At 45.4% G+C, this 26805-nt stretch overlaps 1 protein-coding gene across 1 annotated transcript; it reads right to left on the bottom strand.

The window, feature by feature from the left end:
- Positions 1 to 4732: 4732 nt before the first annotated feature.
- On the bottom strand, positions 4733 to 26236 carry MEGF9 (multiple EGF like domains 9). The gene is made up of 2 exons (XM_040405569.1): positions 25755 to 26236; positions 4733 to 5302 (listed from the first exon to the last, which is right to left on the bottom strand). Exons 1-2 carry the CDS (start codon positions 26095 to 26097, stop codon positions 4839 to 4841), a joined length of 807 nt encoding a protein of 268 aa, XP_040261503.1. The 5' UTR covers positions 26098 to 26236; the 3' UTR covers positions 4733 to 4838.
- Between the last annotated feature and the right edge of the window lie 569 nt (positions 26237 to 26805).

The following is a 26805-nucleotide window of genomic DNA, read 5'->3' as shown; positions in this document are numbered from 1 at the left end:
CGGTCTTATGAGACACAGACCACCTCTGCAGTGAGGTTGTGCAAGCAAGACAAGGTCTCCAGGTTCCAGTGGGCGACCTCTCTTCTTTCAGAGAGCGATGCAGGAACAAGCTCTTACAAGAGCTAGGGATTATACTCTGGAGAGTATAATGATTATAGCAATCCCCAGAGTGTAGTTCTCCAATCCCCCAAACATGAGCCCAGACAGGGCAGTGGTTGGTAGATCGATTCCTCTACCGAACTAATAAAACATAACATGGCCTATAATACTCCACACATAAATCAGGGTTAATAGTTCCTTGTAACTCAAAGAGACTGAGGAAGGGGGGGACGACGACAACGACTCCATAGTTCTGGGTCCGTAAGAAGGAGGCCTCTCCAGCAGCCCCAGTGACTGTTCAGTCAGTCACATTCCCTAAAGGTCTTTGTAAAATAAAAAAATAAAAAGGAAAAATAAATAAATGGATAAGCGGCACCACACTCCAAAACACAGATTCTAGCCTCTCCCCTGGCGACCAAGACCTTTTCCTCCCATATATCAAACAGAGAAATAAATAAATAAAATTTCAGTGGCCTGTTATGCTAATAATATAATAATCTTTATTTATATAGCGCCAATATATTCATAAATTACATAGCAACAAACAAGTCAACAATTAAAACAAGAGGAACAAGGGCCCTGCTCGCAAGAGCTTACTGTTAAAAATAAAAAAAACTTGAAAAACTGACAACTTTTTCCCTTGGTTTTGCATTTCTCCCAAAAAAATATTAAAATCAAAATAAAGCCCCATGTATGACCAGAAAAGGGCCAAAAATTATTTCCATAACTAAAAAAAAATAAAAATCATGTTTTTCAAAGACGCATGTATTAAAAAAAAACTGAAATGCGCCTAGTCAGGAAGTGGTTAATTGTGTAAAAGTCAGTGACGAACATGAGGAGCATTACAAACATGGAGCCCTGCAATGCTGGCATATTACTGCTGATGTGTGTGCATTTTCTTTCTAATAAGGGAAAATCTTTTTACACTCAGTGCGGGAGATTTATCATACCCCATTCTTGAGCCCCTGTACGCTGGAGTGAGGGGTCTCTTAATAAATTAGAATTCAGAAACTCAAATCTAGGCCAGCTAGGAGCTGGTGTAAACTTGTGCTATAACTTACAGTAAATCTGGGAAGCCATGGTAGGCTCCCCTCCCACTAATCCCTACCCCTTTAGAAAAATGACCAAATTATGGCATGCGCCATCATTTCCGACTTTAACACCCCGATAGTGGGGTAAGTAGCTTGGTAAATACCCTCAGTGTTCTTTCCTTTTTTCCCTCTAACTTCCCAACAAGAACCAATCTCACATTTACAATGTCATTTTTGTGTTCAGCAACCAAACATTATATTACAAAAATAGTTAAAGAGCATCTTAAAGGGTAGCTGAAGGCATCCATCTTCATATGTGCCCACATTGCTGAGAAAAATGATGTTTTATTATATGCAAATGAGCCTCTAAGGAGCAATGGAGGCGTAGCCATTACCCCTAGAGGCTCAGCTCTCTCCGCGCTTTAACCTTAGGATAAGCCAGGTGTGATCACGTTTACACTGCCTGGCCCTGTTAGAGAGAGCAGAGCCTCTAGGTGGAACGGCAACACCCCCGTTGCTCTTAGAGGCTCATTTGCATATATTAAAGCATCATTTTTCTCAGCAACGTGAGCACATATGAACATGGGACCAACACGGATGCCTTCAGCTGCCAAGCGCTCATGGAGCCGGTCAGCCAGTGTCATAGGTGCAAGTCTGCTGACATGTCTCCGTTACAAAACCTGTGTTGAACAGTGGTATTTGAAGGAACACTAAACACAGAAAATGTACATTAAATAAAAAATATGCCAACACTTCCTCCTTTCTCTTGGTCCTATTTTGTCTCATATTCGTTAAAACTGAGAAATATATAAAGAAATCTAATATAAAAGCTCAGCCATGCCTCCCCACCCCCTCCTCATAGTCAGGGGTGCAGAGGTAGCAGGAGCTTGAGGGGGCCCAAAGACCCTTGTGCCAGTATTCTAGAAAGTGGAGGGCTCAGTCATAGATTTTAAATTAGGGCCCAGAATCTTCAAGTTACACTTCTGGCTGGAGGGAAAGGTTGGTCAAGAATTTGGCATGAGGATAGGGGGGGGGAGGGGGGGGGGGGGGAGGGTTTGTTGCCGTTTCAGTTTTTGCCTCCGGCAGCATGAAGGCTATGTTCTCCCCAGCCCCTTGCCACGAAGCACTGAGGGAAGGGGGGCCCACGATAAACTCTTGCACCAGGGCCCATGAGCCTTTAGCTACGCCCCTGCTCACAGTGGTTGTCTATAGGTCACATAGCTGGAGCAGCAGCCTCCCGGCGGTGCGCTATCTGCATTAATACAAAGAGATCGAAAAACAAATAAGTAGCAGCACACCACTAAATGCACTAAGGTAAATAGGTGAATGTGTGAACAGGGTCAAATACATGACTAGCATACTTACTATTAGGCTACATGCACACAAACGTTGTTTATTTCCACGTCCGTTTTTGTTTTGTGTGGATAGGATGCAGACCCATTCATTTCAATGGGTCTGCAAAAAATGCAGACAGCACACAGTGTGCTGTCCACATCAGTATGTCCGTTCCGTAGCCCCTCAAAAAAAAAAATAGAACATGTCCTATTCTTGTCCTTTTTAGGCATTGTTACAATGGATCCACAAAAAAAACAAAACACATATGGTCGTGTGCATGTAGCCTTAAGCGGAGTAGAAGAGTATATAGTAGAGGAGTAGGCATCCTCTGTGGAACTTGGCACTCCCGCCCACCTGCCTGGTGCTTTTAACCAGTTACAATGGAGCTGGACCCTCCGTGTTAGAGTAGGTCCCATCTGATGAGAAGCCACCTTGACGTCTGGTAGATGGGCCCGACATATTTTTTATCAATTATATGCGCTAAGAGCTTCTACCCCGCTTAATAGTAAATATGGTAGTCATGTATTTGACTCTGTTCACACATTCCCCCGTTTACCTTAGTGCATTTAGTGGTGTGCGGCTACTTATTTGTTTCTCTACATAGGTGCTATGGTAGCTTGCACCTGCTTTTAAGTCAATTATCTCTGGAGGTGATGTTCCTTTTTTTGATTATGCATTAATACAAATAGATATTTAAGCCCCATCCCCTTGACTAATCCATGTCCCCTCTGCTGGCCACCAGCCAAAGATCAGCAGATTAAACCCTGTGTCAGTCTGCATGATCCTGGAACAAACCTTAGGGGGCAACTAGGTTTCAGGTTTACGATCAGTATTTTTTTATGGTTTAGGGTTCTATCATTGGAATACCCCAGGTAAGGCTACTTTCACACTTGCGTTAGGTGCAGATCCGTCTTGTATCTGCATTATCGGTGCAGATCCGTCTGTGCAAATGCTTGTATCAGTTCATAACAGATCTGTTTGCATTATTCATAAAAAATTAAAAAAAGCCTAAGTCAAAACGGATCCGTCTTGACTTACATTGAAAGTCAATGGGGGACGGATCCATTTTTCAATTGCACCATATTGTGTCAGTGAAAAACGGATCCGTCCCCATTGACTTACATTGTAAGTCAGGACAGATCTGTTTGGCTCCGCATAGTCAGACGGTCACCAAAACGCTGCAAGCTGAGTCTAAAAAACGCAACGGAGACCAAATGCAGCCAAATTGATGCATTCTGAAGGGATCCTTATCCACTCCGAATGCATTGGCGCTGAACTGATCCATTTTGGGCCGCTTGTGAGAGCCTTGAAACAGATATCACAGGCGAACCCAGAAACACCAGTGTGAAAGTAGCCTAAAACTGACACACCAGGACACATTTACTATAGTGTCTGCGCCCGATTTCAGGAGTAAAAAGCCAGTTTCTGGCGGTCTTATTTTTTTTTAAGTCTTATTTTCCAACTGATTTTGCACCTGGAGGCGTTTTCACATCTTGCGCCTATTTCGAGTTTTAAGACTTATTCGGAAGTGTTCAAACTTTATGTAGGTGCGCCTTATTTAGTTGTCCACTGCAGGCCAGATCTTCACTGCCTCTGTTTTGAGTGGTCAATTGCACCACATTTTGCCTACTTTCGTTGCGCCACATTTTCATGATCATCCTAATTAGACACATCTTAGTGAATTTGAACCTGTCTTACAAGAAAACGACTACCAGATGTCAGAAAAACCAAAAACAAAAAACCTAAATTAATAAGGGATAATGAATGAGATGCTAACAGAAGACTGACCACGCCAATACGTTTTTGTTTTTTTTACTGCCAAAAAAAGGCGAGCTTAGTAAAAGTGCCCCACTGTGTTGTCTAGAGCAGGGCATGACTAATCGAAATTTCTGTTTAAATCCTGCTCCAACCCTCACATCCCTGCGGTGGGCATCGCAATGTATTACTGTAGCTGGCACAATACCTTCTTCCGGCTCCTGGAGCGCATTTCCAGGTTTGATGATGAGGCTAGGATTTGTAATTTATAGTTTAGAAATCCATCTAAAGATGAAATTGTTTAATACACAGATTTTCTTTCGTGGCAATAGTGGAGTAAGTCCTATCTACACAGAGCATTTTAGAAATTATTTTCTTGGTTGGCAGCCTATACTAAAAGGTAGAAGGCATCATTTCGAAATGGACAAACTGACAAAATGGGGCCCCGTAAAATAATCCTAAACCAGAAGAGAAACACTGTTTGGCTTAATATTCATCTTTCAGTGAAAAGCAAGCCATGGTTTTATTAAATAAAAATATTCAAAATGTCACGTTCAATACTGAACATTGAGTTAGGTGAACATCCTGTACAGTTCCTGGCGTCCTAGTGATACTAGGTTATGGTTTATAGCTGTGTATAGGCGCAGACAATGTGAGCTGGCCATTTGGAGCAATTTCATTTGCATTATCTTCCAGAAGTCCAGAAATATCAGCATTGGGGATGCTGTCATGGTAACTGCTAAAACTGATATTGTCCTCTTTCAGTTCAATGGTCCAGAAAGGAGCGTTAAGCTTCCGGCTCTGGTATTCTCTATACATATACACAGCCCCCACAAATCCCATTAACAGAACCACTACAATTATAATGACTGTCAGGATGATAATGTTAAACTGAGTCCATGACATATCTGCTAAAGCAGATGTACTATTATCAGATGAACTGGTTAGATAAAAAGTTTGCAACGTTGTAGTTATTAAACTTTTGCTTGACACAAGATCTGCCGTAGTAACTGCAGCTGGGGGGCTTGAACTGCTAACATGTCCGTCCAATGCAGGCGTTCCAGGAGTCTCGGTGACCGGATCTAAAAAAAAGAACAAACAGCAATTGAAACATGGAAAATCAGTTTTTTATTTCTTCTGAGCAAGTGGCCTAGAAGTTTTTATTTGCCCTGCTACAAAGTATACCTTCCTGTGGACTTCACACTGAAAACGTGCAGCAAAGTCCAGTACAATGTAAGTCAGCTTAGGGCATGCGGCGGCTTTTTAAATCCAAGGATTGCTCCGTCTATAATTTTTTTTCAGATCTTTATGTGGATTTTGCAGTTTGCGTTGCAAAACCATGGCAGAAATATTCAGTGTGGCCTAACGGTTCACGCATGTTCACAAGCCCAGGAAGGCGGTACAAGTTCTGTCTAAGTTCACATTTCAGTGCCAAAACCAGGTGCTGAACAAATGCAAATCGTAGCGAAGCCTACTCATCTCTGAATAAATAACTGAACTGAGGACCCATTCACACGACTGTATGGTCGCCGTGCCCGTGCTGCTATCACGGTCATCGGCTGTGTGAACTCCGCATCACAGATGTGGACCCAGTGGATCGGCAGCCGGCTTCCAATCCGTGCTTCTGCTCCATGCAAGATAGGACCTATCTTTTGTGGATCACGTACCCATTCAAGTCAGTCGGTCCACATCCGTGATGCAGAGTTCACATAGCCATACTATACGGTCGAGTGAACAGGCCCCAATACGAACCCCTAGGCATGTCATGTGCCTAGGTTAGTACTTCAGAGAAATACTATATCCCATATTGCATCAAGTGAATACTACCTTGTGACCCAGTTTGTAGGGCACAGTTTTCCTGTGGATGCTGCCAATTACTGCTGTGTGCAAGGAATGGATGTGGTCATGGTGTTGTCACATTTAGCCTCAAAGACCAGGGCTGCAGTAATTGTTGTAAGGGCCCAGCATCGGTGCCACAGGCTCCAGCTCTTCAAACACTAGGACACACAACGTTGTCCCCACTGCCCAGGTTTTAATATTGGTGTATGTCCTTTTGCTTAATACCGAGGATAAACCGTGTGAAAAATGAGAAGGGCACAATTGTGCTCTAGGAGACGTAATGGAGAACACGACACAAAGTGACAACCCTACCATCCATATACAGAGGCTTCTACCGGCCTTCGGAAAAGACCATTTACATTTAACAAACCACAATGATCATTTTTCATGTATGAAATTCCATATAAAAATGGCGGCATGTTCCATAGCATGCCTTATTACACAGATTGCTTCTAGAAGACAATATTTCTGTAAAACAGCAGCGTATGAAAGCACCTGATTGAGGTCTACTAAGCAAAAGGCACTTCCTTTGCCCACGACTGTGCATGTGCATGACCCCCTGTGTGTGACACAGAGGACTGCTCTCTGCTAAAAATCACACCAGTCTTCTGAAATTAGTTCCAAAGAATTGCGCCAAAATCTCATGACAAGTTCTTCACTTTCAATGAATTTGTATCAAGTCACACCTGTAATAAGTCTGCATCACTGGGGTCTGTGATTACAGAAAGAGACCCATCAGCAGTACAGAGAGAAGGATACTGTGGTGCTCGCATGACAGCTGCATCTTTTTAAGCTATCAGGATACGTGCAAGCACATCTGTGCCCTGATGGCTGCGGATCACACAGAACTGCATCGCAGCTCACAGGTTGGCAACCCCTGCTATACACTAAGGGCACAAGTGTAAAAAAAATGGTACAGCCAAAAAAGCAGTGAAGAGAAAATGTGCCCTGAAGGACCCATGGCTGTGATCATCTCAGTGAAACTTGCCAAGGGAAAGGAAAGTGTAGAAATAAGTGCACATGGGACACGATCAAAAAGAAACCCTAAGTTTCCTTCAACTTTTGGGAATATTACGACAGCTCGCTCCACCCCATTCAATTGAAGGTACAGCCACATCTTCAGACTTGACCCGCTGTCTGGACTAACACTGAAGAGGCCATGATGTTCCAGAGAGCTCAGCAACCCCTGTCTTCTGCTGATCAGCTGGGAACCTGGGCTCCACCAATCTATCTAAACAAACAGGGAATGTGGGCAGCACCACTATCTGTAGTGTACAGTCGGAGTGCCAGCGGCTGAGTAGGCGATCCGCCTCCAAAAAATGTAGAATAGAAGAAATCCGCAGCACATCCAAGTAGTGAAAAAGTAAAAGAAGCTTTAATCACCAAGCATGCGACGTTTCAATCCTCTCAATGGGATTTTTCTCAAGCAGTGACTGCTTGAGAAAAATCCCATTGAGAGGATTGAAACGTCGCATGCTTGGTGATTAAAGCTTCTTTTACTTTTTCACTACTTGGATGTGCTGCGGATTTCTTCTAATATATATATATATATATACACAAAAGTAGGAGGGCAACTCGTGACAACCAAATCCTGCAGCATGCAATCGCAGAACACGACCCCATTCATTCCTGCGGGATAACTACTAAACTGCGATACCCCAGCAATCTGGGCTGCAATAGCTGTCGTGCGACCAGTGTTGACGTACCCTGAGACACATTAACCCCTTCAGGACCCTGCCATTTTTCACCTTAAGGACCAGATCGTTTTTTGGAAAGTTGACAACTTTGGAACGCTTTTACTTATCCAAGCCATTCTGAGATGCATTTTTATTTTTTGGGGACGTTAGAAGGCTTCGAAGTTTAGAAGCAAATCTTGAAATTTTTCAGAAAATGTCCAAAACCCACTTTTTTAAAGGACCAGTTCAGTTATGAAGTCACTGTGGAGCTTACATAATAGAAACCCCCCCATAAATGACCCAATTTTAGAAATTACATCCCTCTCAAGCTATTCAAAACTGATATTACAAACTTTGTTAACCCTTTAGGTGTTCCACAAGAATTAAAGGAAAATGTAGATGAAATTTCATAATTTCACTTTTTTGGCAGATTTTCCATTTTAATAAAAAAAATTCCGGTAAAGCAACGGTTAACATCCAAACAAAACTCAATATTACCCCGATTCTGTAGTTTACAGAAACACCTTATTTGTGATCGTAAACTGCTGTACGGGCACACGGTAGGGCACAGAAGGAAAGTAGCGCCATATGGTTTTTGGAGGGCAGATTGCACTGGGATAATTTTAAGTTGCCATGTCACATTTGAATGCACCCCTAGAGTAGGAACTCCCAAAAAGTAACCCCATTTTAGAAACTATTGGATAAGGTGGCAGTTTTGTTGGTACTATTTTAGGGTCCGTATGATTTTTGGTTGCTCTATATTACACTTTTTGTGAGGCAGGGTAACAAGAAATAGCCGTTTTGGCAGGTTTTATTTTTAGTTTCTTTTACAATGTTCACCTGACAGGTTAGATCATGTGCCATTTTTATAGAGCAGGTTGTTACGGATGCGAAAATACCAAATACGATATGATATTTTTTCGTTGTTTCAGTTTTACATAAAACATTTGTGAAAAAAGATTTTTTAGCATCTCCATATTCTGAAAGCCATAGATTTATTTTTATTTTTTGGGCGACTGTCTTAATGTAGGGGCTCATTTTTTAAGGGATGAGTTGACGGTTTGATTGGTACTATTTTGGGGTGCGTATGACTTTTTGATCGCTTGGTATTACACTTTTTGTGATGTAAAGTGACAAAAAAAATTTTTGACAGTTTTTATTTTATCTTTTTTTTTAGTGTTCACCTGAGGGGTTAGGTCATGTGATATTGTTATACAGCAGGTCGTTAAAGACATGGCAATACCTAATGTGTACTTTTTTTTATTTTTTTCACTTTTAACACAAAAGCATTTTTGAAACAAAAACAAACAAAAAAAAAACCAAAACATGTTTTAGTCTGCATATTCTGAGAGCCATAGTTTTTTTAAATTTTTGGGCAATTGTCTTAGGTAGAGTCTCATTTTTTTTGCAGGATGAGATGACTGTTTGGTACTATTTTGGGGTGCATATGACTTTTTAATCGCTTGTGTTGCACTTTTTGTGAAGTAAAGTGGCAAAAAATGGTTGTTAGCACAGTTTTTATGTTATTTTTTCTATGGCATTCTGGTGAGGGGGTGGATCATGTGATATTTCTATATAGCATGTCGTCACGGACGTGGCAGTACCCAATATGTCTTTTTATTTTACATATTTTATTTTGGGAAAGGTGTTTTTTTTATTATCATTATGAAAAACACTTATTTTTTTTGTCCCACTCTGGGACTTCAACTTCTGGAGTCTGATCCCCTCTGCAATGCATTACAATACATCCTGTATTGTAATACATTGCATGTCAGCTTTTATGCTGACAGCCTGCCTGTGAGACCAAGCCTAAGGGCTGGATCTCACAGGCTTCCGTAGAAGGCAAGCCCCGTGCCTATATCGAGCTGCCTTCTCTGCCATTGGGTCCCCGTCACTGCAGTGCAGGGATCCAATAGAGATGTGAAGGGCACCTCTGCATGCCACGGGCGGCTTTGACCGCAGCATACAAGGGGTTAATACGCCGGCATCTGTGTTTTCACTGATGTTGGTGTATGCAGCAGGGGCCCGGCTGTCAGTGACTGCCGGGTCCGTGCCATTAAGGAGCTGCGCCCGCCATACATGTATGGCGCTAGTCCTTAAGTCACGTCCACCAGCGTTGTACATGTACTGCGGGGGTCCTTAACCTCTTTAGGACACAGGGCGTACCTGTACGCCCTTGTGTATTTCCGATCACCGCCGCGCAGCAGGCAGTGATCAGAAACAAGGTGCCTGCTCAAATCATTGAGCAGGCACCTCGGTTAATGGTGGGGGGCGGGGTCCCGTGACACCCCCCCCCCCCCCCCCATGTCGGCGATCCATGCGGCTTTTTATGGTGCGGGTGGCGGTGCCATCGGGTCCCCATGGGGCTGTAGGGGGGACCCGATGGCATGGAAGGCAGCGCGATGCCTTCCTGAGGCATCGCCACTGCCTTCCTGCGACGTGCCTGTGAGATCCAGCCCCCTGGATCTCACATGCCGGAAGCTGTATAAGTAAGGCCTCCTGCACACGACCGTTGTGTGCACCCGTGGCCGTTGTGCAGTTTTCCTTTTTTTTCGCGGACCCATTGACTTTCAATGGGTCCGTGAAAAAAAAAAAAAAAAAAAAACGGAAAATGCACCGTTTTGCAGCCGCATCCGTGATCCGCGTTTCCTGTCCGTCAAAAAAATATGACCTGTCCTATTTTTTTGACGGACAACGGTTCACGGACCCATTCAATTCAATGGGTCCGTGAAAGAACACGGATGCACACAAGATTGGCATCCGCGTCCGTAGGGTACTTTCATACAGACGGATCCGAAGATCCGTCTGCATAAAAGCTTTTTCAGAGCTGAGAACCTCAGAACCGACAGTATATTCTAACACAGAGGCGTTCCCATAGTGATGGGGACGCTTCTAGTTAGAATATACTACGAACTGTGTACATGACTGCCCCCTGCTGCCTGGCAACACCCGATCTCTTACAGGGGGCTGTGATCCGCACAATTAACCCCTCAGGTGCTGCACCTAAAGGGTTAATTGTGCATATCATAGCCCCCCATAAGAGATCAGGGGATGCCAGGCATAATCGAAAGATGACATTACTGAGCATGCGCCTGAAATGCCTAAGTATAGGCGCATGCTCAGTAATGTCATCTTTCGATTATAAAACTATAAGTTCTCGCGCATGCGCAGTGTACAGGTTTAAACGCAAGACGCGACTATATGACGAAAACATAGCCGAAATGCCTAAGTATAGGCGCATGCTCAGTAATGTCATACCTCCGATTATAAAACGAAAAGTTCCGGCGCATGCGCAGTGTGCAGTTTTGAACGCAAGACGCGATTATATGACGAAAACATAGCAATTAATGCTCAGATTGGGCCACTAGACTATCACTCAAGATGCTTTAGCAGCGGTTGGCTGCAGCACATTCAATGACCCACCCACAGAGGTTAAAAGAACACTTTTGAAAATAATTCTTGTTGATAGTAACTATTCCCCTGATGAAGCCACGTTCAGTGGTGAAACATGTTGGGGGAGCTCTAGCCTTGAGATTTTAGATTAGGTTAGGCAGGACTTCTGTCACGGCGAGGAGTATCTGCAGACCCCTGTAAACCGTGACCATAAATGGTGGAGAGTCGTGCTAAAGATAGACAAAGATGGAAAATAATGATTGAAAACGACTGAATAGGTGACCTCCTAACATAAAATTCCATCAAGGCGGAAAAAGTGTACCGCTAAAATACAAAGCAAAAGACGGATGGACGGATGTTATGGAGGCAGAATATATGGGTGAATGTAACCCTTAGCTCTGCCTATAGAATCCTGCTATATCTAGAATTTTAAAGTTTTCCTTTGTTCTCCCGTTTTATGTTATATTACTTTTAATAAATGAAATAAAATAAACGTTATGTTTTAAGTTGACCGAAAACGGGAGCCTACTAAGTCTAGGAAACTAGACTATTTGAATTATATAATTCTATTATGTAAGCCTCACAAAGTGACTTCAGACCTGAACTGGTCCTTAAAAAGTAGTTTTTTTTTTAATTTCTGAGAAATTTCAAGATTTACTTCTAAACTTCTAAGCCTTGTAACGTCCCCCAAAAATAAAATGTCATTCCCAAAATGATCCTAACATGAAGTAGACATATGGGGAATGTAAAGTAATAACTATTTTTAAAGGTATTACTATGTATTATGGAAGTAGAGAAATTGAAACTTGGAAATTTTTCAAGTTTTTCAAAATTTTTGGGAAATTTTGTATTTTTTTTATAAATAAAATTATTTTTTTTTACTCCATTTTACCAGTGTCATGAAGTACAATATGTGACGAAAAAACTATCTCAGAATGGCCTGGATAAGTCAAAGTGTTTTAAAGTTATCACCACTTAAAGTGACACTGGTCAGATTTTCAAAAAAAGGCCTGGTCCTTAAGGACACAGCCTTATTTCACCTTAAGGAGTTAAGGGGTTAAGAGTCCCAATTAGGCCTCATGCATATGGCCGTTGTGCGACCGTTCTGTGCATTTGGTACCACAATTTGCGGTCCCCAGTGCACAGGCAACATCTGTGTGGCGGCTGGGACAGATGGAGACCCATTTTTTTTAGGTGCGGTGGCACGGACAGAAACACCACGGAAGCACTCCGTAGTGCTTCCGATCCGTGCTTCCGTTCTGCACCTCCCGGATTGCGGACCCATTCAAGTGAAAGGGTCCGCATCCGTGATGCGGGGTGCACACGGCCGGTGCACGTGTACTGCGGACCCACCATATGGTCAACGGTCAACGGCCGTGTGCATGAGCCCTTACCCCGTACACACGGAGGATTAAAGCCATTGACCAATCAAGTCCATTCTTTCATTTGACAACCTGCTCAGGAAAAACTGAAGCAGAAAACGGACCACCATTTTCTGTGTATGGCAAACGCTAGTCACACATGCACAACCTGTGGCTTCTGTGGTGTCACAGCAATGAAGGGGAACACCTATGTCATCCAGTAATGATGCCACCCCAGCAGCAGGCCAACCTGCTTTCCCAGTCTAACACCATGAGCTAGTGACATTATGACATCTCACTGGTTTCTATCAGACATGACTCACTGCTTTCTACAGCTGTGTGGTTATCACAATGGCGTATAGGAGATGCTGAGAATAGGCCTCATTCTGTGGTCTGCAAAATCTAAATACCAGCCGCATACATGCTGCATTTTCCTAATGAACGGCAAAACAGACAATAGGCCATGTTATATCATTTGCAGAGCGGCTGCATGGATGTGGACAGATGATATCCGTGTGCTCTTCGCATTTTCTGCGGCCCCTAGAAATGAATGGTTCCCTGCGCGATCTGCAAAAAAATGCTGGTCATGTGCATGAGGCCTTAGTCCTCGGGCATAAAAACAGTCCTAAGAAATGGTCAGTGTTTAACCATAGTAACTAATGACATGACTTCTAGCCCTAACCTGAAAACCAGAATGGCCCTTAGACTTTAAAGGGGTTCTCCAGAATTTAACAATTGATGACCAATGATGGGTCGTCAATAACAAATCAGCGGGGGTCCAACACCTGGCACCCCCATCAACCAGCTGTTCGGGAGTAGCTCTGGCACTATACAGCTCCATCTGTTGTCTAGTGGGCAAAGCTGGTCACTGCAGCCCTGTTCCTAATGAAGGGCATGGGAGCAACCCTGCAGTTACCAGCTCCGGAGACCAGCACAAACATTTCATCGTTTGTAATGCTGCATTCTCAAGGTTACCCCCGAAATGTTTCTTATTCTATAAAACTAGAGTGGAGTGAATATTAATTTTATAGGTCCAGTTGAAGGAAAAAAAAATAAAAAAAATCAGAAACAGGAAACACTTAGTTTTCATCATTTTTCATGCTATTTTTTAAGACACAGTTTCTTTAATAAATAATATTCACCCTAAAAATTCATCTTAAGTTTCATGTGCATTAGGCTACTTTCACACTAGCGTTGTTCAAATCCGGCGTTCAATTCAGACACCGGAACTGCCCGCCGGATCCGGAAAAACGTGTGAAAACGGATTACATTTGAATCCTGATCAGGATTTTGATCACAATGAAAAAAATGCATTGGAAAAAACGGATCTGCCATTTATGGGCTTTAACTTTTTTTTGCACATTTTTCGGGTTTAACGTGCACAAGCCGGATCCGGTTTGACTGAACACACGGCGCCGGATCCAGCGTTAATGCAAGTCAATGGGAAAAAGACCGGATCCGGCGTTCAGGATTTTTGGCCGGAGGTAAGGCTAGTTTCACACTTGCGGCAGGACGGATCCGACATGCTGTTTACCATGTCGGATCCGTCCTGTGGCTGTTCGTCGTGCCCCCGCTCCGTCCTCATTGACTATAATGGGGACGGGGGCGGAGCTCCGGCGCAGCACGGCGGTGCACGGAGAAAGCCGCCGGACTAAAAAACCTGACATGCAGTAATTTTAGTCCGGCGGCCTTAAGCCGTGCTGCGTCGGAGCTCCGCCCCCATCCCCATTATAGTCAATGGGGACGGAGCGGCGGCCCGGGGGCACGGCGAAACAGCCGCAGGACGGATCCGACATGGTGAACAGCCTGTCGGATCCGTCCTGCCGCAAGTGTGAAAATACCCTTAAAATACAACATGCTACGGTTTTCTGAAAAGCCTGATCAGTCAAAAAGACTGAACTGAAGACATCCTGATGCATCCTGAACGGATTACTCTCCATTCAGAATGCATGGGGATAAAACTGATCAGTTCTTTTCCGGATTTGAACCCCTAGGACGGAACTCAGCGCCGGAAAAGAAAAACGCTAGTGTGAAAGTACCCTAAAAAATAATCAACCACTTCCACATGCCAGAACACACACTCCTTACTAAAGGCAGCAGTGACTGCGCTCCCAGCATGACCATGTGACCTCACCACGCTGGGATTGCAGGTCTTGCTGTATCCAGTGAGGAGCCAGCGTTCCGGCGGCACATGCAAGCGGTTGAGGCATTTTTTATTTTAACCCCCTGAAGGCCCTTTTTTCACAGTGTACCCATTTTTAACAGCCGTTAGACGGGTGCATTCCTGTCTAAACGGACGTTAATAAAAAGCCCCAATCTGGCCATGCAAACGTAAACATTCACATAAATAGCCCCATAGACTTCAAACTGTTCTAAAAATGTCTGTGTGATGGATGTTACTTAAAGGCCGTTACACAGCCATTCACATTCGTGAATGGATCTGCCTCCTTAAGGGCTCATGCACACGACCGTCTCCGTTTTACATCCCGAACATTGTGGATCCTCGCCGTGTGCATGCCACCATTTTTTTCAAACTCCTCTAGAAATGTCCTATCCGTGTCCACAAAATGGACAACAACAGGACATGTTCTCTCTTTTTGCAGGGCCGCTGAATGGGTATACAGATGTGGCCAGAGCACAGTATGGGTGCGCATTCGATCTGCAAAAAAATGTGGACTGGATGCGGAGCGAACAATCAGTCGTGTGCATGAGGCCTTAGATTCAGGATCCCCATGTTTTTTTTTCCACCACAGATCACATCTTCTCTGCATGGGGAATCTCTGACATCGTTACCGCCAAACATGGCAGCAGCACTTCCACATTAGGTAGCACAGTGCTTACTGGTTTCCTGTGGAAGACTTCACAGGTTGTAGGCACAAGGACCAGTCTATTAGCCCGCTAATTTAGAGACTTAAAGATCTTGGGGTGTGAGTGCTTGGGGCTTGTCATCAATAAGCACTCCAGCAGTCCTGCTGGTTGACTATGTAAATCTCCAGGGCCACTTTAGTGCATTGTAGGGCTTCGGATGTGAAGAATATCATGAGTGGCATTATTTAGTGCAGAGCAATTCCTTGCCAGTACATCACACCTGTCACAAATGCCCCATAAGTACCTCAGCTTGGAGGTGTCCAAACTGGCAGTCACATACACTTCCAGAGTGCCAATCATTCTCCAGGAGCCAGCCTTCCAAAACCATCCTCAGCAGTGATGACCTACAAATTTCCTTTATGCGTTAGGTTATAGTAGTAGTACTGCCATACAGAGGTGACCAATCAGAGGACAACCATTTACATGTAAAGTTCCACAGACTGGACAAATGGTGCACATCCATTCTCAGATCACATATACAATATTAATTGCCTTATAACCCTCAATGGTATCAGGTAGGAATCTAGCCCTTATATAGTATCTTCTATCACTACCTCATGGGGTCACATTTTGAACCCTCTAAAAGGCCCTTTTAGGGTATGGCCGCAAAGGATGGATTTGCTGCATATTTCACCCTGTGAAAACCATGGTGGATATTAGTAGCATACATCCACAACACAGGTCGATTTACACTGTAGATTTTATTTTACAGCGTAATCCACAGCATGTGTGTCCAGTGAGAACATACCCCAACACAGGCTGATGCCCAGACAAGTGAACGCTCATTCCCAACTACTGCCCTATGTAATAACTTATTAAAGGGGTTGGCCCAGCTCTCACATTGATGGCATATCGCTAGGATACGCCACCTATGTCAGATAGATGCAGGCCCCACACCTATCTCTCTGGCCTCCTTAAAGCGAAGGAGAAAAGGTTGGGCATGAGCAACACACACTCTCCATTCACTTCTATAGAAGCTCCAAAAAGAGCCAAGCCAGCACAAGGCAAATTTCAGCACTCCCATAAAGGTGGTAACCCTCTGGTCACTAAATCACCATGGACAGCACACACATCCATTGATTTAGTTGAGTTTATCGTTTTCCACAGACCATGGGTGGACCAAACACATCCTCTGACGTCTAGGGATCTCTGAAAACCACTGACATGGAAGCCATCAGCGTTCTAAGGGCAGTGGAGCCAGAGTCGAAAGAAGTATTGGTTAGCAATATTGTATAATTAAAGGGTACCTTACCTTCTGTCACCCCACTAAAGTCATTTTTTTTTTTTTTGGGCTAGTTAAATTACTTATACTGCGATATATGAAAATATAATGGTCTTACTTACTTTGATTCAGCAGTTTCTTCTAAAAACAAAGTTTTATAATATGTAAATTAGGTCTCTACCAGCAAGTAGGGCGGCTACTTGCTGGTAGCAGCTGCAGAAAACCGCCCCCTCGTCGTGTTGATTGACAGGGCCAGCCGGGATCTCCTCCTCCGGCCAGCATTTCAAAAATCACGCGCCTGTGTTCATTCGGCGCAGGCGCTCTGAGATGAGGAGGCTCGCCTCCTCAGCACTCCCTCAGTGCGCCTGCGCCGATGACGTCTTCTATTTCGGTGATGTCATCGGCGCAGGCTCACTGAGGCGCATCTCAGAGCGCCTGCGCCGAAGGAACACAGGCGCGCAATTTTTAAAAATGCCGACAGGGCTGGCCGGAGGAGGAGATCCCGGCTGGCCCTGTCAATCAACACAACGAGGGGGCGGTTTTCTGCAGCTGCTACCAGCAAGTAGCCGCCCTACTTGCTGGTAGAGACCCAATTTACATATTATAAAACTTCGTTTTTAGAAGAAACTGCTGAATCAAAGCAAGTAAGACCATTATATTTTCATATATCGCAGTATAAGTAATTTAACTAGCCCAAAAAAAAAAAAAAAAGACTTTAGTGGGGTGACAGAAGCCCTTTAACCTTCAAGCAAAGCACAGGGGGTGCAGTGCTGCTTCTCAGAGACATCTGCACCTTCTGTTGCATCGGAGGAGAATCCTATATATACTGTCTATGGACCTATACTCTGCATGCTGCACAAGATGAAGCTCTGAGAAACGTCGGCACTTTCCATGCAGGTTTAGGTACCTATTTATTTTTCACTTGCAGTAAAAGAATTAGACTGTTTGAAGCAGGCTCTGGTGAGTACAGCAGCCTCTTCTTAGGCCAGTAACATTACCGTACATCAGTCACATGGCCTAGGCATAGCTCTGTCCCATTCAAGTGAATGAGGCTGAGCTGAGATACAAAAGCACAGCTGCTATATAATGTACAGCACACGATTGGTAAACTACAAGGAGGCAACAGTGCTCACCGAAACACTACAGCCTCCTCACAGCTGATCAGTGGGGGTCCTGGGAGTCAGACCCCCGCTAACTTAATATTGATGACCTATCCAAAATATAAAAAAAAAAAAAAGATTTACAGTGCTTTGAAAATGTATTCATACCCCTTGAACTTTTCCATATTTTTGTTTCATGTTACACTCAAACTTAAATGTATTTTATTGGGACTTTATGTGATAGACCCACACAAAGTAGCAAGTATGTGTGAAGTGAAAAGAAAAATGAGATTACACTTACCGGTAATCGGTTTTCTTTGAGCATATCACAGCACCCATTGAGAGACTGCCTCCTACTCCACAGAACAGCAAACAGAACCCGCTTTAAAAGAGGGACCACCATCACCACCTCTAGTCCTTTACCAGCAAGTGTAATCTAATTTTTTCCCCCTTACCTATGACAGCATCCATGGAGATATAAGCAAGATCTTTCTAGGGTGGGAGAACATCCTGAAGAACTTTAAAGGCCAAATATCAGGCCTTCATTAGAAGGCAGATGAAATTTATGTTTGAAAAAAGTATGCGGAGAACTCCATGTGGCAGCCCTGCAAATCTGCTCTATAGAAGCGGAAGCCCTCTCTGCCCAATTAGTAGAGACTGATCTAGTAGAGTGAGCCCCGAACCCCGATGGTGGAACAGCTCCCTTGGAAGAGTATGCTAAGTAAATAGCCTGCCTGATCAAACTAGCGATAGTCTGGGAAGATGCAGTGGAGCCCCTCTTACTACCCTGAAAGTTCTGTGAAATTTTGAGACTGGGTAAGGGAACCGAAGTCCCAGGTTCCCTGCAGTAGCAGAGACTCTACATAGACTCCCCAACCAAAGGGGCTGGCATCCGTGATCACAGAGAGAACTGCATCTCTGTGCCAGAGAACACCTTTTTGTAGATGTTGAAGATTCATCCACCACTCCATAGAAAGCAACGTCTGGGATGATAGCTGAAACTCCCGATTCAGAGAGAGAGAGTACTCCTGTCTAGTGTTGAGCGAACTTCTGTTTTAAGTTCGGCTTCCGGTTAGCGGAGAATCCCGATATGGATTCCGAATTCCGTTGTGGTCCGTGGTAGCGGAATCAATAATGGCCGATTATTGATTCCGCTACCACGGACCACAACGGAATTCGGAATCCATATCGGGATTCTCCGCTAACCGGAAGCCGAACTTAAAACAGAAGTTCGCTCAACACTACTCCTGTCCCAAACCTTCAGAATCTGAAGGGGCCTTGAGTGGTACTGGGCCCATTCCACTCCCAGAATTGCAGCAGTCATCAGCATCGACATGGCTTCTCTTAGGAAAACTACCTGCCGAGAAAGAAGGTTCTGAATCCTTGATGAGATCAGCAGAGCTTAGTGTAAGGGCAAAAGACACTTCTGGGACTTTGAATCTAAGATAATCCCCAAAAAACTGCACTTTTGACTCTGTTGCAAACTGGACTTTTCTAAGTTCATCTCCCATCCTAGTTTGTCCAGAACCTCTGTCAACCAGGTAATCTGTACTTCCAAGATGTGATCCGACTTGGCGAGGAGCAGAAAATCATATAGATAGTGATAATTCACTAAATCCTTCTCTCTCACATGAGCCATCATCTCTGCAATAATCTTCGCAAACACCCTTGGGGCCTTAGACAGTTCAAAGGGAAGGGCCTGAAATCGGGCATGCATAATGCCGCTCTCTAAGAGAACTGGTACTCTCAAAATCTTTTGGTGGTGGGGATGGATAGGAACATGATAATAAGCATCTCTGATATCCACTGTGGCCATGTAATAGTCTGGGATGAGGTAGTTCACTGCTGACCTGATGCATTCCATCCAAAAAATTTTGTTTAGGGAATAAACCTGCTGCTTGCCTTGTGGGGTCTGTACGATTATCAACACAAATCTTTCTTTCGGAAGCCTCTGAAAATTTAATTTTAAGCCCTCTTTTAGAAAAGCATTTATACATGGGCTGTTGGAGATTTTTTGCCACTGACTTGAAAAGTGAGAGACGACCACCCACTGGAGGCCTGGCATCATTGGGGCTGCTTTTTTGAAGCCTCTGCCCCGGAAAAAAATAAACCCCTTTGACTTTTTTGCCGCTCCTGTATATCGTCTAGATCTTTTTCCTCCCTGAAAACTTCCCTGTTAAACTTGGGGCGGACGGGCGAAATAAGAATTCCCCTTGACACGGAATGCCACAAAGCTTAGCCTTAGAGCTAGCATCTCTGCTCCAGCTTTTCAACCTGATAGCTCTACGGGCAGAATTGGATAAAGCGAAAGCCTTGGACAATAATCTTAGGGAGTCGGCCGAAGCATCCGCCATAAAATCTAGGGAATTATAAAAAGTAGGAAAAGAGGATAACAACTGCGCCCTAGGGGTACCCCCTTTAATGTGATCCTCCAACTCCTTCATCCATGCCTTAAGGGATCTAGCTTCCAAAGTTGCGGCAATAGCTGGTCTAAAGGCCGCTGCCGAGTCTTCCCAATTTTACTTTAAATAGATGTCTGCCCTTCTATCCAATGGGTCTTTTAGAGAACCCATATCAAATGGAAGCGCAGGTTTTTTTTTTTTGCTATTTTGGCCACAGGGGCATCTAGCTTAGGGGCTCTATCCCAAGAGGCAGTCATCTTCTCCTCAAAGAGGTATTTACGTTTCACAGAGGAGGGAATAAAAAAAAAACTTCCTATCAGGCTTTTTCCATTCTTTAGCAATAACAGCCTGAATATTTTAATGCACAAAGACTTTTTCTTTTAGGGCCCAGACCCTCAAACATAAGAGTCCTGAACAGACTGCGTCGGCTTTTGGTCATCTAATCCCATAGTAGCTCGCACAACCTTTGCTAGGGAATTAATGTTCTCTGTATGAAAAAGCGGCTTCCCAATCAGGGGAGTCATTTGATGAAAAGCATTCTCCCTCTTCCTCCAATACAGAAAGTACATCACTGTTGCTAGAGAAGGGATTTGATGCAGCTGCAGAGGTACTAGGGTGGCTTTTTAGCAGACCGCTAACCGACTCCTTAACCTCCTCCCGGATCATCTGCTTGAAGCTGCCCCTCAGAGATGGAGCTTCCTCCTCCATTAACTTACTTACACAAGCCTGGCAAAGGGGCTTTGCCCAGGCAGAGGGTAGTTTCTTTTTACATATAGCACACCCCTTGTCTTTGGATCTGGAGACCTTTCTAGACTCCTTAGACACCTAGACACAGAAAATGACCCCCATGAGTAATCAGCAATATGCACATAGAGGGATCACTCCTCTTACCCCACCACGGTACAGGCGTATCATTGGTGGTTTCAGTGGCTTCTGCGCGTTGAGACTTCTCCATGTTCAGACACTGGATCTTCCAAATGGAGGAACTGCCCGCTTCTTCAGCCAGCAGGGCAGTGAGCTGGCTGGGCTTTTCTCACCTAGGCGCGCACACCGGCTTACAGGGATAGCTTCCCTCTACTGTCGCACCGGAAGTACATTACAGTCCAGGCTGCGGCGTCCGTGAGCACGCCACTCGCGGTGCTGACACCCGGACATGCGACGCGGCCGCAGCGTCAGGAAGGTAAAAACACCCCCCTGGGCAGAGAAGGAGCAGGGAGGAGGGACAAAGAGGCCCAGACTTAGCAGTGGCTCCTAAAGGAGACTTACGCCGCATGGGTAAGCCTTCCTACACACTTATAAACAGTCGGGTGCCCGCAGCTCCATTTATTGACGGTTTCCAACTCCCTCCTGTCCCCTTAGGACAGGAAACAGAACTGGAGGTGGAGGGTGATCCCTCTTTTAAAGCGGTTTCTGTTTCCTGTCCTGAGGAGTAGGAGGCGGTCTCTCCATGGGTGCTGTCATAGGCGAGGGGGAAAACGATACAAGGTTTTCAATCATTTTAATCAATAAAAATCTGGAAAGTGTAGCATGCGTTTGTATTCAGCACCCCCTGTACTCTGTGTGGCCTTCAGAAGTCACCTAATTAGTAAATAGAGTCCACCTGTGTGTAATTTATTCTCAGTAGACCTACAACTGTTCTGTGAAGGCCTCAGAGGTTTGTTAGAGAACATTGGTGATCAAACAACGTAATGAAAACCAAGGAACACACCAGACAGGTCAGGGATAAAGTTGTGGCAAAGTGTAAAGCAGGGTTAGGTTATTAAAAAAAAATATCCCAAAGGCTACATGCACACGAACGTGGTGTTTTGCGAATCCGCAAAACAAGGATACCTGTCCATTTGTGTTCCGCAATTTGCAGACTGCATATGCCGCGGCTATCATAGAAAATGCCTATTCTTGTCCGCAATTGCAGACAAGAATAGGACATTTTCTATTTTTTTGCAGGGCCATGGCACGGAGCAATGGATGGGGACAGCACACGGTGTGCTGCAAGTATCTTTTTTCAGCCCCATAGAAATGAATGGATCCGCACCCGTTCCGCAAAATTGCGGAACGGATGCGGACTCATTTATACGGTCGTGTTAATGTAGCCAAAGTCTGTACATCTCACGAAGCACCGCTCAATTCATCATCCAAAAATGGAAGGAGTATAGCACAACTACAAACCTACCAAGACATGGCAGCCCACCTAAACTGACAGCCTTGGCAAGGAGAGCAGCAATTAGAGAAGCAGCCAAGAGGCCCATGATCACTCTGGAGGAGCTGCAGAGATACAGGACAACTATTAGTGATGTACTCCACAAATCTGCCCTTTATGGAAGTGTAGCAAGAAGAAAGCCATTTTTGAAAGCAAGACATAAGTCCCATTTGCAGTTTGCCACAAGCCATGTAGGGGACACTGCAAATATGTGGAAGAAGGTGCTCTGGTCAGATGAGACCAAAGTTCACCTTTTTGGCCTACATTCAAAACGCTATGTGCGGCAGAAAACTAACACTGTACATCACCCTGAACACAATCATCCCCACCGTGAAACATGGTGGTAGCGGCATCATGCTGTAGCGATGCAGGGACAGAGAAGATGATCCAGAGTTGATGGAAAGATGGATGGAGCTAAAAACAGGGCAATCCTGGGGGGGAAACTGGTAGAGGCTGCAAAAGACTTCAGTCTGGGGCGGAGGTTCACCTTCCAGCAGGACAATGACCCTATACGTACAGCCAAAGCTACAATGGAATGGTTCAGATCAAAGATCATGTGTTAAAATGGCCCAAAGTACAGACCTAAATCCCATTGAGAATCTGTGGACAAACTTGAAAATTGCTGTTCACAGACGCTCTCCATCCAATCTGACTGAGCTTGAGCTATTTTGCAAAGAAGAATGGGCACAAGTTTCAGCCTCTAGATGTGCAAAGCTGGTAGAGACATACCCCAAAAGACTGGCAGCTGTAATTGCAGCGAACGGTGGTCCTACAAAGTACTGACTCAGGGGGGGGCCCCGAATACAAATGCTTACCACAGTTCCCAGATTTGTATTTATTCCAATTTTTGAAAACCAAGTATCATTTTCCTTTCACTTCACATACTCTTGCTATGTTGTGTTGGTCTACCACATAAAATTCCAATAAAATACACTTAAATTTGTGGGTGTAATGTGAAGTTCAAGGGGTATGAATACTTTTTAAAGACACTAAAAAATTCATAGTGTGTTGCATATTTACTTCCAGGACTTTAGAAAAGGTATTTACTCAGAAATTGTATTGCAATTACTTTCACGATGGTGAAAAATAGCCCGATGCAGATTTATTACTCATTAGTGGCTATTCATGAAGGAGCCGAGTCAGAACTTTGACTTACTGAGGGTACAGCCCTGGGGATTCGGTCTATGGTTTTCATTGACCACTGGTAGGACATCCCTTTTCCAGCCCAGCAGTGCACGTACGAAGTGGATGACCAAAAGGAGTGGAAAAAACAAACAAAACGGAAACACGGACCAACAACTGACCCTTCACAGACTTAGGGCCGAGGAGAAGCTGCTGCTTGCTGAGTGGAGGTGAAGTGATGCATTTACATGCAGCAATCACCTCCACGGTATGAGAACGCATGGTCGCTATTGTAGTCACTCGTCCTCATACAGCTGCATTGTTTCTGGGCAGCAGAAAGCAGTTTACACAGCACGATCTGCTGCCCAGAAACGATGATTGATGTGCCTGCACCGAGCATTTCACTTGCTGATCGGCGCCACCTTCAGGGCGGTTTCACACAAGCGCGTCCATTGCAGGAATCATGCTCAGGGTGTGAACTTCCGTTCTGGACTTGCAGGAGTGCACGGCATTATGCTTCATGTCAGTAGCAGTGAGGTCAAGCAGAGACACAGCATTATACATCATCATACATCATGATAACGCCGTGCGCTCCTGCAAGTCCAGAATGGAGTGGACTCGCACACACTGAGCGGGATTCCCGCAATGGACTCGTGTGAAACAGTCCTTGGACGGACAGACTCACGGGAATGAGCGTCTGCAATAATCTGCCTAATTATTGCCCCATCTAAATCCACCTTTACTCATGGATGAAAGTGACCGTCTTGTCACAGACATCATCACTGATGTGTGAAGGAGGCCTAAAGATACAGAGATGATCGGTGTCAGCTGATCCCATCGTTGATGCCGGCAGCATGTCTATAGACAGGGATGTGCCGCCATCAACATGCAAAGATCGTATAGACCAGTGGTGGCTAACTTGTGGCACGGGTGCCAGAGGCTGCACTCAGAGCCCTCTCTGTCGGCGCCCGCACCCTGGAAAAATTAAATTGTAAAATTAAACACTTAAATTGTGACTGAAGAAGATCCCGGTAAGTGATTGCAGCACGTTGCGCCATTTTGTTCATAAATAAAATCTGCAACTGTTCCAGCCGGCCATCAAGGACTCGATTTGCTGCACAAGTCTTGCCGGTTGGTAGGCCCGGGACACCCCTCTTTTCCCTCTTTCTTCACTCACTCGCAACAATAGGAATCATTTTCCTTTGGAAAAACTCTCTCATAGCGACAATTTACAAGGGGCACAGACCTGTCTTCTGAATGAATTTCATTCATCCATACCACAACGTGAAGTATTGCTGGACGGCGCATTCAGCTCCACACACAAGCAGGGGGCCACATAATCCGCCGCAAAGAGGCTGCGTTCACAGCACGTTTTTTCCATCCGTTTAACGTATACGTTTTTTTACAATGAAACTCTATGGTGAGAGAGGCCTCTGTATCTCATAAACATCATAGTAAGCAGCACTACATACCCCACCATAGGGAAAAGTCCAATTGCATCCGGTACCAATAATTGAGCTCCAGACGTGGTGCTCGCAGATCCAGATCCAGGCTAAGGGTCCCTCGGTATAGCACAAATTAAAGGAATCCGCAGCACTCTTCCATTTGGACAAAAAATCCGGTGTCTTTATTTAGCGGAGCAGCATACAATTGCGACGTTTCGACTTAGTCTAAATCGATCCAGCTATTATAAGTCGAAACGTCGGAATTGTGTGCTGCTCCGCTAAATAAAGACACCGGATTTTTGGGCAAAATGGAAGATTGCTGCGGATTCCTTTAATTTAGAGGCCTCTGTATGAGGCACCCGTTAATGTATACTGTTGCTTACCATGGAACCCTATGGTGACGGACGCCCCTATATGGCATCTGTATGAGGCACCCGTTAATGTATACTGTTGCTTACCATGGAACCCTATGGTGACGGACGCCCCTATATGGCATCTGTATGAGGCATCCGTTAACGTAGACATTTTTTGTACACGTTGAACAGATGGCAAAAACGTTATGTGAACCCAGCAAAAGTGACCCAGATCCGCTCCTGGCAGTGAGTGGAGCGGGCACCTGCTGTGTCTATCTTCATGGCATGGTAACAATAGGAGGGATAACCCAGCTGCATATCAGAGGGGTTAGAACCCCACATGCCCACTCCTCCTCATCCCCCCACACACAGGACAATGCTCGCTACCTCAGACCCCGCGGAGCCGGAATCAGGTGCAGCAGCCAGGCCTGAGCCATAGGAACAACAGGCATTGTGTGACGTCGGCGGAACAAAGACCGCAAGAGCGAACGGCCCCGTCTACGGAGCGTCCTAACAGAGCGGCCATGATGCTGGAGAACAAGCCCCGTATATTCACCTTCAGTCGTGCGGCCTCTGGTGACGGGGACTGTCGGTGCCGGGGTCACCGCTGCTGAGGTCTCCGCGGCGCCAGTGCTCGGCAGTCCGAGCTCCCTGTAGCCGGCCACAGTCCCCGGGTCCTGGGTTAACCCCTGAAACGCCGTAGTCGCTGCTTCTGTCGCATTCACAAGTAGTGTGATTGTTTCGGTTCCGGAACCGTTCACCGGCGTTGTAATCCCCGTAGAATTCAGATCTTCCGGGAAAGTCGTCGTCGTCGTCTCATTCAAGCCAGAGCTCCTATAGCTACGTAGAAGCACAAAGGCGGCCGCCAGATATAACGCCATCCCTGCTCGTACAGCCATCTCCCATTTTCCTGCTCAGGGATCCCGGCCTCGCCTAAACGACAGCAGCGATCTCCACCACAACACCCCGAGCACAGGCAGCACCGTACCTACTGCTCATTGCCTGACAATGCGGCTAACACCTGTGTTTGAGTGGCAGCGCCTTCATCCAATCACAGGCTGAGGCCCAGAACGGTGCGAGCGGATTGGCCAATGCCAACATTGCTTGCGCAGTGACGTAAATGCGCCAGCCAGTAGCGTGCCTCGGCTACCCAGCAGGTAACGTGGGTTAGGCCGTCCCTGTGTGAGAACCTAGCTGTCACCCTGACAGGGAGGGACTGTACCTGGCGCTGACGTCAGGTGTTACATACAGGTGACGACGAGGGTGACGTCTGTGTGAGAACCTAGCTGTCACCCTGACAGGGAGGGACTGTACCTGGCGCTGACGTCAGGTGTTACATACAGGTGACCGGAGGGCGAGTGACGACGAGGGTGACGTCTGTGTGAGAACCTAGCTGTCATCCTGACAGGGAGGGGCTGTACCTGGCGCTGACCTCAGGTGTTACATACAGGTGACCGGAGGGCCACTGACGACGAGGGTGACGGCTGTGTGAGAACCTAGCTGTCACCCTGACAGGGAGGGACTGTACCTGGCGCTGACGTCAGGTGTTACATACAGGTGACCGGAGGGCGAGTGACGACGAGGGTGACGTCTGTGTGAGAACCTAG

Source organism: Bufo bufo, chromosome 8, assembly GCF_905171765.1.
Source record: "Bufo bufo chromosome 8, aBufBuf1.1, whole genome shotgun sequence".
Lineage (NCBI taxonomy): Eukaryota > Metazoa > Chordata > Amphibia > Anura > Bufonidae > Bufo > Bufo bufo.
This window is presented reverse-complemented; position numbering and strand designations above follow the sequence as displayed.

Excerpts from the sequence above, each read along its gene's own strand:
- MEGF9 (XM_040405569.1), bottom strand. The coding sequence starts at position 26,097 with ATGGCTGTACGAGCAGGGATGGCGTTATATCTGGCGGCCGCCTTTGTG. Across the intron at positions 5,303-25,754 it reads CAGAGGCCGCACGACTGAAG|ATCCGGTCACCGAGACTCCT; the intron begins GTGAATATACGG and ends TCTTTTTTTTAG.